Raw genomic sequence first — 17,287 nt, 5'->3', positions numbered from 1 at the left:
GGCCGAGCTAGTCAGACTGCTGTCAGTTCGAGGTCAGCCTAGTCTACAAAGCGAGTGCAGAAGAGCAAAGGCTACACACAGAAACCCTGTCTCAAAAAAACAAAACAAAAAAGGAAAAGAAAGAGGGTATCTTGTCACTGAAAAACCCTGCATGAACATGGAGGACAGTATACTAGGTGAAACAAGCCAAACACAGAAAGGTCAGTACTAGGTGGAACCTCATTGATGGGTCCAATCCAAAACAGCACACGCAGCACAAGCAGCAGAGCAGGAGTCACCAGGGACTCAAGATTTGCTGCAAGCTTAGGAGATGCTTGTCAAATACTGAAGACTTTCAACTAGATAGAAGACGTTCTAGAGAGCACCTGTGTACCACAGTGACTGCAGTTACTGCAAACGTATTTTCAATTGTTTAATTACGTCAGTATTTAAGATTTAAATTAAACGTGTATGTGAAAATGGGTGTAGCTGCCCTGCAGAAAGAAGTCAGAAGAGAGTGCTGAATCCACAGGAACTGAAATACCAGGCCGTCCTGAGCTGCCTAATGTGGGTGCTAAGAACTGAATTCAAACTCAGGTCCTTTGCAAGAGCAGTATGAGATATTAACCTCTGAGCCAGCAATCCATGCTCCACCATACTATATTATTGAAATTGTTAAGAGGCTGTTTTCATTGTTCTTGCCAAAATCACTATTATATATGCTAAATATATGCTTTAATTATATTGAATAATTGTCAAATATAATAATGTACACATTAGTTAGATCAGTTTAGCCATTTCACAATTTATACACATTCTGTATGATAAATTAATACAACTGATATTAATTACACAATAAAAAGTTACAAAAAGATAAAATACAAATTGTATTTAAAATAAAAGTTTACATACCTTGGCTTCCGAAATGCCAAGCTGTATTGCTGGCATGCAAGACCCACAGTGGGAGTATAAACAATAGGCATAAATTTTTCAATATCAGACATCAGCACACCATAAAACAGCTTCTCATTTCTATCTTGCAGATCCATCAACAGAAGATGCCTGTGGAAATGAGACACAATTACATCAGCATCTAACAGTGTAAATGGCTATTAGAAATCTAATTTTACAAAGAAGCCAGTCCTGATGAGACCTGATAAGACTAGGGTCAGATGGAAGGGGAGGAGGACCTCCCTATCATTGGACTGGGGGAGGGGCATAGGAGAAGAAGAGGGAGGGAGGGTGGGATTGGGAGGGGATGGAGGAGGGGGCTACAGCTGGGATATAAAGTGAATAAACTGTAATTAATAAAAATAGAATAAAAATTTTTAAAAAGTAAAAACAAAAAATAAAACAAACAAACAAGAAAGTAAATCTAATTTCAACCAAGTATACAGTAAACCTTTAGCCAAGCAGAAAGCATGTAAAATCAAGCCAGATATGGTGGCATGTGCCTCTAATCCTAATACCCAGGCAACTCAGGAAGGACTGACTATGAAGACAGCTTGGGTGACACAGTGAGACCCTGACTTAAAAAATTAGCAAAAAAAAAAAAACCACAAAACAAAACAAAAAAAAAAAAAACCTGAAATATCCTTCAAGGGGCTAGGGAGATGGCTTTATGGAGAAAGCGCCTGAGGAGCAAACATGAGGATCTGAGTTTGGATCTCTGGCATCAATGCAAAAACCTGTACTCAGTGGTCCACATCTATAATGCAGGCTGGTGTGACAGACAAGTGGATCTCAGAGCTCACTAGCCAGCCAGGTTAGTCAATCGGTGTGCTCTGGGTTCAGTGAGAGAACCACAGAGGGAGATATCCAACATCAACCCCTGGCCTCCACAAGTGCAGGCATGTGCAGGCATATATACAGACATAAACATATCTGTGCACACATAACACAAATGTATACATATAAAAACTCAACATCTCAAGAATAAGGAAACACAAATTTGATTACTATCATTCAAACATTACTATTTCTGAAATAACAATTCTGTTCAGGGACTGATGTAGTCCCTACTCTATAATTAAAGAGATGAAAATAGCACAGTAGAGGTTAACCACAAACTTAAGCAAACTAATGGCTCCTTCTTTCTTTTTTGAGATGGTCTCACTATGCAGTCCTGGCTAGCCCAGAACTCACTATCTAGACCAGGCTGGCATGTAACTAATAGTGATCCACCTGCCTCCACCTTCTGAGTACCAAGATTAAATGAATGCACTGTCACACTGTCACACCCAACTTTTAATGGCCTTTCTCTATGTAGAAGCATTTCCGGTCTAATTATCTCTCCACTCATATCCCTTCTTGTATTACCTTTGCTAAAATTCAAACTAGTTTGTACAACTGCAAAGTTTTGAAAAACATGTTCAACAATATAAATAGGCCCTTTGGATTGATTTCCAGTATGGATTAGAGATCACTTAAGTGTGTGATAGTGTGCAGAAAGTTTGGTCTCTTATGTGCCAATTGGAAAGGTGCTGGGAAACTCAAGAGGTGACATTAGCAGAAGACAGTTGGGTCACTGGGAAACCTGTCCTTAGAAGGGACTAACATAGTCCCCGTGAGAGTTTCCTTCAGAGGAAACTTACTTGACAAGTGTGCCCCTGACCCCCCTTCCTGCCATCAGACCCTGTCCCGCTGTACTGTGGATGGAAACTCATACCCACTAGGAAGCACTACCGAGGCCAGACTGTTCAGGATTGAAAATCTTCATCACTCCACCAGAAGAAGGTAGTTACAGACACTAGCTATGACAATGACCAATTTTAGAAACAAGAGCAGTCATTTTCTTGGATATTTCTTCTGTTAAGAATGCTTATGTTTACATATAAAAACATATACTAAGTAAATATGGGCATTATAATTTTTCTATGAGAAAACTTAAGGTAAAACTGAGATTAGATTATAAAAAAATATTTCATTCAAATGATCCTGAGAGTAAATGCTTTAAAAAAAAAAATCACTGTATTTGCAAACAAATTCTCCTCAGAGTTAACTATCCAAAGTCAACTATCTCTTCATGTAATACCTCAACTTTCTTTTACAAAAAAATAGGACAGAGAGTTTCATAACAGAAATAAGTTCATAAATGTGTTACCTGTCGAAGTCAGAGTTCAGACGCTCAAAATTCTTAATTACTCTAAGGATCTGGATTTCCTGACTGATGAAGCAAGGTGGCAACAATCCATGAATGTTCAGCTGTTGTCTTTCTCTCAGAGAAAAAGCCAAGTCCTATGATGAAGAGGAAAACAATGATTTCGAGAGGAGAAGGAGGCAAAGAACACACAAGCACACAGACTCCAGTGAGAGCAGGCTCTAATGCTGCTGGAAGCACAGCCAACTGTGCATTAACCATCTGCCTCCTTGTTTACAGACACTGAGATGAGAGTGGAGAAATGACTGAAAAGCACAGAAATGAGAGGCTTGGGACATAGAGAGCTCAGCCAGGAAAGTGTCTGCTGTCCAAACACGAGCACCTGAGCAATGCCCAGCAATCACATGTAAGTCTGGCCTGGGACCACATGTCTGCTACCCTGGCACTAGGGGAGGGGAAACAAGTGGGCCTCCAGCTGGCCAGCCAGTCAGTGAGCTCTGGTGTCAGTAAGTGACCCTACATCAAAAAATAAGCTTGAAAGTGATCCAGAAAGACACCCAGTCTACCTCTGGCCTCAACATGCATGTGCGTGTACATGCATGCAAATCCATACACATATACAAACTTACATCTATCCACATACGGTACATATACTACATACATGTCCCTGCAAAAATGAAAGATACAATATTAATGTTAGAAAATATAAAAATGAGTAGTTATCTATTTTTAAATGTGAATAGAAGTAGGCCATCTGATACCTGCTGCATTTCCAACTCTGAACTAGGTCAGAAAATAAACTGCACGATTCTCAGGGACCAGTTCCAACCTTCCATCTCAGGTTATTGCCTACTATCCTTATGCAATCCTGGATATACTAATTCCTTCCCAAAGCCCAAATGCATCATGTTTTTATTCTTATATGCAGGACATAGTTATTAAGAATGTTCTCAACACCATGCACTTTGGACATAAAACCCAGGAGATTCAAGGTGGATCTAACTTGAAAGGATCCTCCCAGAAGACTAATTTTCATAGTACTGGAAGGCACTATTCAAGCTACCAAGGAAGGGAAGCAACCAATATCTCCACCCAACTTTAACAGTTATAAACCGTAAAAGTGACCATCAAGGCAAGATGTCACTGAGGATGCAATAGTGGCACACATACCTTGTCAGTTACCAACAGCTCTGCAATTGGACTTACGGCCCACTTAACTGGAGTACTCAGGCCTCATACTAGAAATAGAGCCAATTACTGTAGGCTGGTGAGATCAAGGATCTTATAGGAGAACCTAAAACTACAACTTTACTATACCATTATAATTCCTAACTACATTCTAAACATTTATCCTTCTACCCACAGATTAGTATAGTTCTACCACTTATCAAAGAAATTTCCCTTTGCAACAGATGATGACCATTACAGAAACCAGTCAAAATGCAGAGAACAAATGATCACAGAGTTCCTGGCCCCAGCTAAAAAATACATCTATAACACAACTCCTACACCTAAGACTCAGGGAACACTATGGAAAGGGGGGAGGAACAACAGTAAGAGCCAGAAGACTAGGAATCTGCTGAGATTTTTGTCTCCTAAGAAGAATGTTTCATTCATAATACCTCAACTACCATTTGGCTGCCTACACAAAACATGAAAAAGTATCCACCAATAAACATGCTAATATAGAAGGGAGAAATCTCACCCACAGACAAAGAACTACAGGCAACTAAGGAATGTTAAAAGGAGAACTATTCTTCCCCAGGGATGAGTCCCCTAATTGGTTTTCTAATACCAAATGGTCAGCCATGGAATCATACAGATACAAGGAACAATATGTGTGTGTGTGTGAGAGAGAGAGAGAATATTACACTTAAAAATAGGTCATGATTTTGAGAGGGTAGGCAGAAATTTATGTCATTACATTATAACTTTTAGGTAAAGTCCTTTTTGCCTGCTTCTCCTTTCAAGACTGACCCCAGATGCTTGAGCTTTTCTAAAGCTTTTCTAGACTCATCTCTTGGACCCAATATTCTTTGGACCCATTATTAAGTAATGACATGCAGGATGGTTCCTATAATGGAATGTTTATGGACACCTCTCTAATTGATTTGTGGAAATCATTGCCTTCAGGCAGCATCATAAGGAGGTAGAATCTCTGAGAGAGGACTAGCTGTTTGCCCTTATAAACAGGATTAGAATAGGATAAAAGAAACTCCAGAGAGCCTAGATGCCCTTCTGCCATGTGAGAACACAAGATAGCTTCTGTGAAGCAGAAACTGGATCCCCCAACAGGCACAGACTGCCATGTGTTGACTTGGGGCTTCTCCGGCTTCAGAAATGGAAGAATGCATACCTTGTATTTTAAATACCAGTCAATGGTATTATACTAGTGCAGCCCCGGAAGACTAAGGAAGGTTTGTACCTTGTGATGCTAAGTTTCCTGACAGTCCAGATGGACAGGAACACATGTACGAAATACACGAGTGGCTCTACAGCATTCCCTCTGTACCTAGATGTTCACACAATGAAGGACAGTGACTCTTGAATCCTGCTATAATAAGAACCTAATTTATTGCATACACAAAACAGAACATTTTACATATTTAATTTTAGAAACTAACATTTTTGAGAACTATAAAATGCTAATATCATTCTGGTAAGTTTACTTTTAAATTTAAAGCAATTGGAAAGAGACGCTTGAGTGAGAATCATCTGTAAGAAGGAAGAAATAATTCAACAGATTCTCAATTGTATGTATATATATATATATATATATATATATATATATATATATATATATATATAGTTTGAAAACAAAGAGAAACTCAGACATTTTTTTCCAACTACAGAGAGAGAAGCAGAGGGAGAGGAGAAAATGTTAGGCAAAAACAAAACAAAACTTAAAATACAACTGTTACAGAGAAACAGTAAAGCGCTAAATGACGTTATATGGTGTGACAAGGTACCTGCAAAAATACCAACCAAAACATGGTATTCTGAGAATACAGCTTGCGCTTAGAAGTACTGACACCCTCTCCTTCCTCAAGTAACAGGGGCTCTCAGCCATCTTCACTCAGATGCCAGCCAGGCCTTTAACCTATATTCTCCCGCATCTGGTCTGATCTAACAGACCTCAAAGCTGTACACAGTACACCATGGAAATGAGAATGCCATATGGAAATCTCCCCAGTCTTTGATGTTTAGTAACTGGAGACTCCTATACTGTTCACCAAATAGTCACAGACACCGGAGAGCACCAACTCATCTGTTTAAAAAATAGTAGTAATTAAAGCTTAGAAATCCGGGGAAATGGACTAAGTTCAACGGCAGACCCAGTGACGACTTTCCAGGTAAAATGGATCTCTGTGACTTCAAGGTCAGCCTGGTCTACACAGTGAGTTCTATCTAGTCCAGACAGGGATAAAGAGTGATAGCCTGTCTTAAATAAATAAATAAAAATGGGAAGTGTTCAAAGCCAGAGCTACTTAGACTTGGTCTCAAAAAAGAAAAAAAATGGCCAAATTGTACAATTTTTTTGAGGTAAAGCCTAGCCTAGTCAGCAAGTTGCAGATAAGTAACAGGCTTTGTTTCAAAAAGAGGTGATGGCTCCTGAGGAACACACTTGAAGTGGTTCTCTGGCCTCCACATCCACACACAAGCATACGCACATGCGCACACACACATATACATACACACAAGTAAAATAAAATCTTGAGTCAGGTCCAGACATTCATGCCTACACTTCAGCTCTTCAGGAGACTGAGGACGGAAAGCGCAAACAATAAGATACCTACAAGCAAGCAAAGACTTATTTTAAACTGTACACATTTGTCAGCACATTAAGCATATTTTCTTGGTACACATTGTTTTTAAAAAACATATTTTTATCACATATACTTAAATATTTTCAATATAATCGTTTTTGTTCAGAGTATGTACACTGTTAAATATCGGTTTTAACATTTAAACAAACTGTCAAAGCACCTTTGGCATGTTTTAATGTTAAGAACTGCTATCTAGAACTACAATGCAGATTTTAAGGCACACCTTTAAGATGACAAACCCGGAAATCCCACGGGCAGCTTCCTCCACAGGGCCACAGCTGTGGCCATGTAGACTCCATTTAGCTACTTCACTGAGCTCGTGGAGCTGACCTGGTCAGCTTATCAGAAATGTCATACATACATGTGTATGTGTAGACACATATATATGAGATTTATTAATTATAAGAGAACTATAACTGGCTCACATGACTATAGGGGAGAAAGGCCACAGGGCTGCCTCTCGCATGCTGCAGACCCAGGGGAGTCAGTGATATGGTATCGATACTTGAAATCTTTCAGTTTGAGGTAAAAAAGAAAGAAATTAGAAAGAAAGAACAAACGAACCAACGAAGGAACCTGATGTCCCAGCTCAAAGACACACAGAGGAGGTCCTTCCATTCAGGTCTTCAGCTGACTGAATGCGGTTCACCCACACCACAAAGGAGCCTCTGTTTTACTCGACTGACAGGTTAATCTCATCCAGAAATATATGGTCAGGCACTCCAAGAAATACGACTGGCTGAAGGTCTGGTAGCCCCGTGGCCTGGGCAGTGCGATGCAGCAGGCTAACTGTCACACTCAGTTAATATTTCCCAACAAGCTATCTGTTGAATCCTGCTTACAATGCTATGTTGGTTACATTCTGCTGCCGTTATAAAACACCATAAATGACTGGGGGGGGGGCTTATCTTATCTTACATCTAAGGGTGAGGGCAGGAACTCCAGGCAAGCACCTGGGGCAGCAGCTGAAGCAGAAAGCATGGAGGAACGCCGCTCACCGGCTGGCTTCCTCTGGCTTGCTCTGTTACCTTACAGAGCCCAGGCCCTCCTGCCCAGGAACAGCACCTCTACCAATTAGCAAAAGAAAATGCCCCACAGACATGCCCAGCCTCTTCTCAGGTATGTCAAATTAACAACCGAGATCAGCCATAACAAGTGATTAAAAGCAAAACACTAACAGCAGGTGAGGTACAGGCCACACTATCACGCAACCTGCAATTAAGAAAACCCAATGGGATATTTTCCTAACTACTACACAAATTACACTAAAGTAACCATTCTAGTACCTGCAGGTGTGTTAGGCTTTCTGGTGCTGTGAGCAAACGCCAGGACCATAAATGTATTGGGAAGGAAAGGGTTTATTTCACCTTACAACTCCCAGGTCATACTCCATTTCTGAGGGAAGTCAGGACAGGAACTCAAAAGGGATGGAGCCTGGAGGCAGGAGCTAATGCAGAAATACTCTCTGCTGGCTCACTCCTCATGGCTTGCTCACCCTTATGGTACCCAAGAAAGCCCAAGAGCTCCACTGCCTTCAATCAGCTGGGCTTTCCCATATCAATGATAATCAAGAAAATTCACCACAGGCTTGTCCCCAGGCCAATCTGGCGGGGGCACTTTCTCAACTGAGGATTTGGAACCCCTCTTCCAAAATGACTTTAGCTTGTGTCAACTTGCCATAAACCCAACTAGCACAGGTTTACACAAAAAACTTCCAAGTTGACTTTGTTTAGAGATTAGAGGGGAAGTATTCGGAGCAGTGGTATTAAAATGAGCTGTGAATAATGACTGGGAGAGAAACCGATGCCTGAGGTGAAGGCTGGGTCGGGGTGCTGGACACGGTATGACCATGAACTTAGTACAAAATGACGTGGCTTCTTGAGACAGAAGACAGAAGGAAGCTGTGTCAACCATGGGACGCAGACTCCACTGCTGGGACACAGAAAGAAGAGACACACCTGTCACACTTTTAAAAATCTTTATACACATGAATCTATAATGCGATTATAAAAATATCTAGAGCCATTATCAGTAATTATATCATTTGTCAAGTATAAGAGCTACAGTTTAACTTATCAGCCAAGAAATAAACACAAATATAAGTTGTACAATTGAATAACACAATAACTGAAAGTATTTGCTGGGTGGGCTAAAAAACTGAAATGAAATGGAGTGGGAAGAGTCGGGGATGTTCATGATGGATCATGAACCATGAAAATTTATGAAATAAAGACTAAGATGCTTTTTGATACTGGTCTGCATTTAGCACTTACACCACCAGTCTTAAAAGGAGAGAATGCTGTGGGTTGGCTCAGTTGATCAGAGTGCTTGTCATGCAGGCCTAAGGACCTCATTTCAGATCCCCAGCACTCATGTAAAGGCCAGGCATGGTGTCATGCTTTTTTAATCCTTGAATTAGAAAGGTAGAGACGGGCAGCCCTGTAGTTCACTGGTCAGTCTGACTAGGCAATCAGTGATCTCCAGGTTCAGGAAATGAGCCTGTCTCGAAGAACAAAGTGAAAAGCAAATGAAGAAGACATCCAGCATACTTACCTGGCCTGCACCCACACATGTATGTACATGTACACAGATATACACACCAAAAGGAGGAGGAAAAAAAAAAGCCTTGACAAATGTTTTAAACTTTACAAAAACGTTGCAAAAAGATGTACGATTACAGAATCACGAAGTTTAACAAAGCTAAGAACATTAAGAAAAAAATCTAATTCCAAAAGCATTTACATTCAAGATTTTGAAAATGAAAAACAAGCACCACCGAGACATCCAAAGAAAAGTGGTATATGTACATATAATTACCTAAGTGACTACAGCTCTCCCATCAAAAAGGAGACCAGAAAGAAGGGTAACAATGTTTGTTAATACTGAGGATGAGAACTGACAACAGATAATTCCATAACCAGTGAAAATGTGCTTCAGAAATTAAAGTAAAATAAGGACATTCTCAAAGAAAGGGAAACAAAGACAGCTGGTCTCCTGCAGACCTATTCTAAAAACAAATTCTTGAGATGGAAGAGATATGTCTCCTGAGAAAAACTTGGAACATCAGCAACCAAAGTAAAGATAGGAGCTGTAAATAACTGGGAACTGTATCAGATTCTCCTCTCCTTCCTAAACTCTTCAAAATACGTATGGAAATTTAAAAAGACATAAAATTTTATGTTCTGTCTGAATATAGAGATGTGAGTTGATGTAATACTATGTAAGATATGAGTTGATACAGAGAGATATGGTTGTAGACTCAAGAGACAGATATCATGATAAATATCATGATAAACATTGAAACAATGGAAAAGGAGAAATCCCAGATTAAAAATTAGAGAGGACAAACAAACACCTAATAAAATGGTAGACATAAATCCAAACATACAATTACATTAAATGTAAATGGTCGCCAAGATGAAAATCTCAAGGGACAACACATGCTGGAGAGGTTGTGGAGAAAGGGGAACCCTTCTCCACTGCTGGTGGGAATGTAAACTGGTACAACCACTCTGGAAATCAATCTGGCGCTTTCTCAGACAACTAGGAATAGCGCTTCCTCAAGATCCAGCCATATCACTCCTAGGCATATACCCAAAAGAGGCGCAAGTACACAACAAGGACATTTGTTCAACCATGTTTGTAGCAGCTTTATTTGTAATAGCCAGAAGCTGGAAACAACCCAGATGCCCCTCAACTGAAGAATGGATGCAGAAACTGTGGTACATCTATACAATGGAGTATTACTCAGCAATGAAAAATAAGGAAATCATGAAATTTGCAGGTAAATGGTGGGACCTGGAAAGGATCATCCTGAGTGAGTTGACCCAGAAGCAAAAAGACACTCACGGTATATACTCACTCATATAAACATACAATATAGAATAAACCCACTAAAAGCTGTACATCTAAACAAACTAAGCAAAAGAGAGGACCCTAACTAAAATGTTCAATCCCCATCCTGAAAGGCAAAGAGGATGGACATCAGAAGAAAACGAAAATAGGAAACAACCTCGGAACCTGCTACAGAGGGCCTCTGAAAGCCAGAAGAAAACAGGAAACAACCTTGAAACCTGCCACAGAGGGCCTCTGAAAGCTTCTGCAGTATAGACTGTCAAAGCAGATGCTGAGCCTGACGGCCAACTGATGGGCAGAGTGAATGGAATTTTATGTAAGAAGTGGAAAATAGTAAGAGCTGGAGGGAACGGGAACTCCACAAGCAGAGCAACAGAACAAGATAATTTGAACACAGGGAACTTCCCAGAGACTCATACTCCAACCAAGGACTATTTGTGGAGATGACCTGGAACCCCTGCACAGGTGTAGCCCATGGCAGTTCAGTGTCCAAGTGGGTTACATAGTAATGGGAAGAGGGACTGCCTCTGACATAATCTGATTGGCCTGCTCGTTGATCACCTCCCCCTGAGGGGGGAGCAGCCTTACCAGGCCACAGTAGAGGACAATGCAGCCACTTTTGATGAGAACTGATAGACTAAGATCAGAAAGAAGGAGAGGAGGACCTCCCCTATCAGTGGACTTGGGGAGTGGCATGCATGCAGAAAGGGGAGGGAGGGTGGGATCGGCAGGGGAGGAGGGAGGGGCTTATGGGGGGATACAAAATGAATAAAGTGTAATTAATAAAAAAAATAAAAGATTAAAAAAAATGTAAATGGTCTAAAAACATGAATTAAAAGATACTGTTAGAAACTGGCAATGGCTGATTGGATCATTCCTGCTTCTCAGGAGTTTTGTCAGGGCTTTAAGAACTGTCACTCCACATGGCAGCATTTCTAGCTTGAGGTTATAACATCTATGGATCCCTTAAACCCAGCAATATCCTCATGTTACATGTTGATTCTCAGAAAAGGAATAGTTGTTTCCCATTTTCCTGACTGAGCAACTTAACTTTTCTGATGGTTTGGGAAAGCACAAATTGCCTGAGAAATTTAAGAACAGAATTTGTCTGATATATCCTGCATTATAAAGTTTGAAGTTTTCTACTTTAAGATACAAGGCATCAAATTTCTCCTATAATATAGAGATGTTTTAGGGTTTTTTTAAACTTAAATTTAAAGGTAAAATTTAGTTTTAATAATTTTAAATTTTAAAACAAAAATTGTATTTATTATGTATATTTGGGGAAATGTATACACTGTAGAAAGGATAACTTAAACAAATTAACATACGTATTACCCCACAAAATTTTTGTGATAAAAAAAACTTAGAACTTAGGAAGGTATCTTTAATATGAAGGTGGTGGTAAGTTACTTGGTTTATAGTCATAACTATTATAACTATTCAGAATTGACTCATCATTATTAACAATTCCTTCTCTCATTTACACCTTGTTTTTATTGGGGGGAATTATTAGTTACTTTTTCGGTCTTTGGTTCTGGAGAGTACTTTGGGTAGGGCCTCACTGTGTAGTCTAGGTTGAGCTCTGCACTGTCTGATATAAGATCTTCATCCATACTTCTTGTTGTGTCTTTCCATGGTTTTACTTGGCCCGTCCATAACATTTTGTTCTAGATATTTCCTTGAGAAAGGGCATCATGTAGCCCGGGCTGGCCTCAAATGCAATATGCTGCAAAGGATGACCTCGTTTCCAATCCTCCTACCTCCACCTCCTGAGTACTGGAGCTATAAGCCAATATCACCATGACCGGTTTATGCCATGCTAGAAATCAAACCCAGTGCTTTGTTCAACTTAGGAACACACTCTACTGAGCTACATCCCCAGCCTTGTCCTGAGTCATTCTTCTGCACAGTGTAGTTTGCTTGAGATACACTAAATAATCAAAAACAAGTTTTATTCATGTGACATATTTATATTCAATGACCTGAGCAATATATTTGATCACGATTCTATTTTTATATTTACCATATGTCCTAAAAATAGGACATAAGACCCTGAATTAGTAAAAAGCATTTTTTTTAATTAGTAAAAAGTTTAAAGACAAGTAAAAGGATGCTCATTTCAAGTTTCAATTTCATTTCAGCTAATTGCCAGAATCATGGACTTAGTATTGTACTCACTAACCAGTCCTATGAAAACTGCAACAGTCATCCTCATCTCAAAATTACTGATTTAGCTTGATACAGTAGTCTCTGTCAATAAACCCAACTACTCATGGGACTGAGGCAAAAGAATCAACTAAATTCAAGGTAAGCCTGGGCAATTTAGCAAAATCCTGTCTCAAAATAAAGAAAAACTAAAGGGGGGGGGTGAAGAATACAGTTGGCTCAGTGGTACAGTTCTTTCCCAATGTACACAAGACCCTGGGTTTACTACACAGTATTGAAAAATGAAAGATTTTACAACCCTCTGATTAAAAACAACAACAAAGACCTATAGCCAGGCAGTGGTGGAGAGCATGCCTTTAATCCCAGCACTCAGGAGGCAGTGGCAGGCAAATCTCTGTGAGTTGGAGGCCAGCTTGGTCTACAGAGTGATTCCAGGACAGCCAGGGTTACACACAGAGAAACTCTGTCTCAAAAAACCAAAAATAAAAAAAGGAAAGAAAAGAAAAGAAAAGAAAATCTATGATTCTGACATGTGCATAGAAAAACAGGAAGTTGGGCTGAACGGCCAAGACTGAACCAGAGCCCCATACTCTATACGAAGAAGAGAGGAAAAGAAGTTACTCTTTAATGACAGTCCTAGTAGTCTCCTGTAAGCTATGACAGTAACTGTATAAACAAAGGAATAAATAATGGGAATAATTATTTTATTGTACATACAATTTTAATTTTTGTACAGAAGTTTATAAAACATGGTTATTAGTCATATAAAATTTCTGAAAACAGAAACACAACTCATCTAAATCAAAAGATATTCTGAAAATACATTTTAAATTACATATGGGTATACATATATGTACACATGTACACACATATATATGTATATATGTGTATATATACATATATATATATATATGTAGGCACAGATAAGCATCTTTAAAATAGTTGAAGCTGTAGGGTATGGTGATTCATCCCTGCAATTATAGCATCCAGGAGGCTGAGGCAGGAGGATTGCTTTGAGTTCAAGGCCAACCTAGTCTACATAATGAGTTCCAGACCAGCATGGGCTTCACCAAGTAAGATCTTATCTCAAAAAAATTGTGTATATGTGTGTATGTGTATATGTGTGTGTTTATGTATACATGTTATATTCATAAAGATAGTAAATCTCCTAAGTATGAGGCAGAAGTACTTCCCAAAAACTATGATAAAATTGGCCTAAAGTGATACACATTTAATTATTAGCAAGTAATAATGTATAGACTCCTATTTGAATTATGAAGATCCTATGTCTCTCAGATTTAGTTTGTTTGCTGTTTTGTTTTGTTTTTTACTTCGTGTCTATTGTTAACTTTGATTTTTACCAATTTTACTTCCTTAAGATTATCCAACAAGTAGTTAAAATTTCAGATTGTAAAAGCCATATTCTAACATTTCTGACTGTATTCCATTATACAATTTAATGACAGATTCAAATGAACTTCAGATTTCTGTGTAAATGTACATTAGCTGGATTTTAGTTAATCAGGTACGTTAATGGGTGTGCTGTCTTAGGATAACGCCAGAACTAACACTGTGAAATCTACCTGCAGCTACTGGGTGAGATGTGTGTCTCTAATCTGAGCACTAGGAGCCAGAAGCAGGCGGACCTCTACTCATGCAAGCTCAACATGGTCTACACAGTTGAGTCCATCCAGGCCAGCCACGGCTACACAGTCAGACCTTGACTAAATAAGTAAAAATAAACTGACAAAGTAACAAATACAATGTAATATGGGGCAGCTGGGTGTATAAGTGTAAGCATTAACTAACAACAGTGGGAATAAGAGAATTAGAAAAGGCTTCCCTAGGGAAGGGCTTACTGAGTCAATTATCTCTTTAATCCTAGAAACCACATTAACAAAAATGGAAAGAAGAAAATCGTCAAATATATTTTAAGCAAAGGCTAAGTTTGGGAGTTAATTAGATAAATGTAGGATAGAGAATAAAACATTAATTTTACCTTCAACATAAAGGAAGTAACACTATAAATAGAGAAGTCTCTCTCTTTCTCTCTCTCTCTCTCTCTCTCTCTGTATGTGTGTGTGTATGTATACATATGCTTGCATGCCTCTAGCTGTGAGCCACCTGAGGTGAGTGCTGGGAACTGAACTCCTGTCCCCTGCAAGAGCGGCAAGCACTCTCAACCATGAAGCCATTTCCCTCTTCCCCAAAAGATATTTTCATCCACACCTGCATGTAAGGAAACAATACTAACCAAGTGTGTCTTAGTCACCCTAAAGCCTTCCTTGGTGTAATTAAATAAGTCTTCATCTAGCCAGGTGACAGGCCAGGCAGGCTGGGCTGCGTGGAGACATTCAGAAAGCACTGATAAGATTAGCATCCCTTTGGAGTCAGGTCATCTCAAAAGAAAAAAAAAATATTAAATTAAAAATCCTGTCCTACTAATAAAGACACAGGAGTCTTGAGTATACGGCAAATCAAGAAAATCCCAGTTACCTGCTTTAACTGATGTTACTTCCATGGGGCCTCACACTGATCCCAAGGCTCAATAAGTAAAGTTCACTGTATTGATTGTCCCAGGATGACCCAGATTTGTCATCCAACTTGATAGACTACAGATAAAATGTGTGACCACATTAATACTGCACTTTTCTGCCTTGCTCCAACATCTTTGTGATGGTGTAATTCTGAAGGCGCAATCAGCTGTTAAGAGTTTAACAGGAGGTTCCAAACCACCCTCTCCTAACAAACATTTCAGCCTCCACTTAAGAAAATCAAACATATTATACTACTCATGTGATCTTGTCAAGGCAACCCATAATTTCATCATAAATCAGGGCAGGCAGGTAACACGTGAAAGGCACAAATGGTTTTGTCACACCAAAGTCTACCTTTGTTCGAGTAAAAATAGACTTCAACCTACAGAATAGTAAAAGAAAAAAAGTCAAACTAGCAATTGAATTTATTTTGAGGTAAAAATAAGCAAGAAAACATAAAAATTTATACTATATAATCATAAATATTAAATAATCAAAGATTTGTAAAAGTCACTACAAAAAAATTGAAAACTCAAACTAGCTATAATGTATAAAATAATCACAAGTCTTTAAGTTAATAATAATGATCAAAAGTCACCAACAATAAGACTTTGTTGGTGAGAGGAATGATGAAATCCACAACTTGATGAAAAAAAGAGGTTCATTAAAATGAGAACCCAAAAGACTTTAACAGGCCTCCATGCTGATACTCCTGTCATGCCCATGTATGAATAAATAGGAAATATCACAAACACACACACACACACACACACACACACACCAATCTAACGACAAACCACGCTGTAAAATAAACCTAGTTATTTACAAAAGCAAAATGGTCATGTCTAAGGTGTTTCATTTAGGAGAGATCTTGGGTATGGGGTGGGAGTTCAGATGCCACAGCGCGTGAAAAAGAGAACTCTAACTAGGGCATTCATTGAATTTCCTTTCAATAAAAAAGAGAGGACAGGTTAAAAAAAAAAATTAACTTCCCGAAAGTCTGAACTTAGAAGGTAAAATAAATAAGTAAATAAAGAAAAGAAACGGCTTTACCACAGTATCATCTAAGTTTCCCCGCCAAGGCACGCATGCAGGGCCCAAGAGAAACCACCCACCACGCATCCTCAAGCCTCTCAACCCTGTCACCCCAGAAGCCAAGAGACCCTGGGTCCCCACATCTTGTGGATGGGATCCCAGACCCTCAGAGCCTGTCTCTGTTCAGGCAGGACCAGTAGGGCCACTTGTCTCCCCAGCAGTCTCCGAGTCATTGCCAGTTCCAGTCACCTGTACGAGGAGGATGGCACGTCGCGGCTGAACCTGGCCGCCCGCCTGCCACCCTCACGGGGGGAAAATACAAACCAACGCTCCCTTCCCAACACTGGTCCGCACCGCCCTTCCCGGGATGCGAGGAGGGCAGACAAAGAAGCCGCCGGCACAAGTTACATCTTCCCCCTGGTCCCACGTAGGGATGCTGAGGGCCTCCCCGGCGGGACGTGCCCTCGGCGGGGATGCGGGTCCTCGGGGGCCGGGCGGCGGGGGATAGCGGGGGTTCGCGGGGACCTCGGGCTCACCTTGTTGAGGTGCGGGTCCCGGGTGAGCAGGTAGCCGCGCTGGTGGGTGTGGCGGCGGCGCGGGGCCCGGGGCTCCATGACCAGCGCTGTGGCGGGGCGAGCGCGGAGTGCGGCGAGCGGCGGCCGCGCGAGGGAAGGCCCCGCGGCCGGGGGCGGGCGTGGGTGGCGAGAGGGGGTGGCGAGGCGGGAGGGGCCCGCGCCTAGCCGCGGCCCGCGGCCGGGCGGCCCGCGAGAAGCGCTGAGTCACGG

General features: G+C 40.4%; 1 protein-coding gene across 1 annotated transcript in view; it reads right to left on the bottom strand.

Annotated features, from left to right (window-relative positions):
• Positions 1-17,257, bottom strand: part of Me1 (malic enzyme 1) — a 101,097-nt gene extending 83,840 nt beyond the window's left edge. The window contains exons 1-3 of the mRNA XM_055602496.1: positions 17,039-17,257; positions 3,083-3,216; positions 892-1,041 (exon numbers count right to left, since the gene is read on the bottom strand). Coding sequence (XP_055458471.1) covers positions 892-1,041; positions 3,083-3,216; positions 17,039-17,116 — 362 coding nt within the window. The 5' untranslated portion in view covers positions 17,117-17,257. The remainder of the gene's footprint in view (positions 1-891; positions 1,042-3,082; positions 3,217-17,038) is intronic.
• Between the last annotated feature and the right edge of the window lie 30 nt (positions 17,258-17,287).

The sequence above is a fragment of the Psammomys obesus genome, unplaced genomic scaffold (genome assembly GCF_907164565.1).
Source record: "Psammomys obesus unplaced genomic scaffold, mPsaObe1.curated_primary_1811, whole genome shotgun sequence".
In the NCBI taxonomy this organism is placed as follows: domain Eukaryota; kingdom Metazoa; phylum Chordata; class Mammalia; order Rodentia; family Muridae; genus Psammomys; species Psammomys obesus.
Note: the sequence above shows the minus strand (reverse complement) of the source record. Positions and strands in the feature narration are given on the sequence as shown.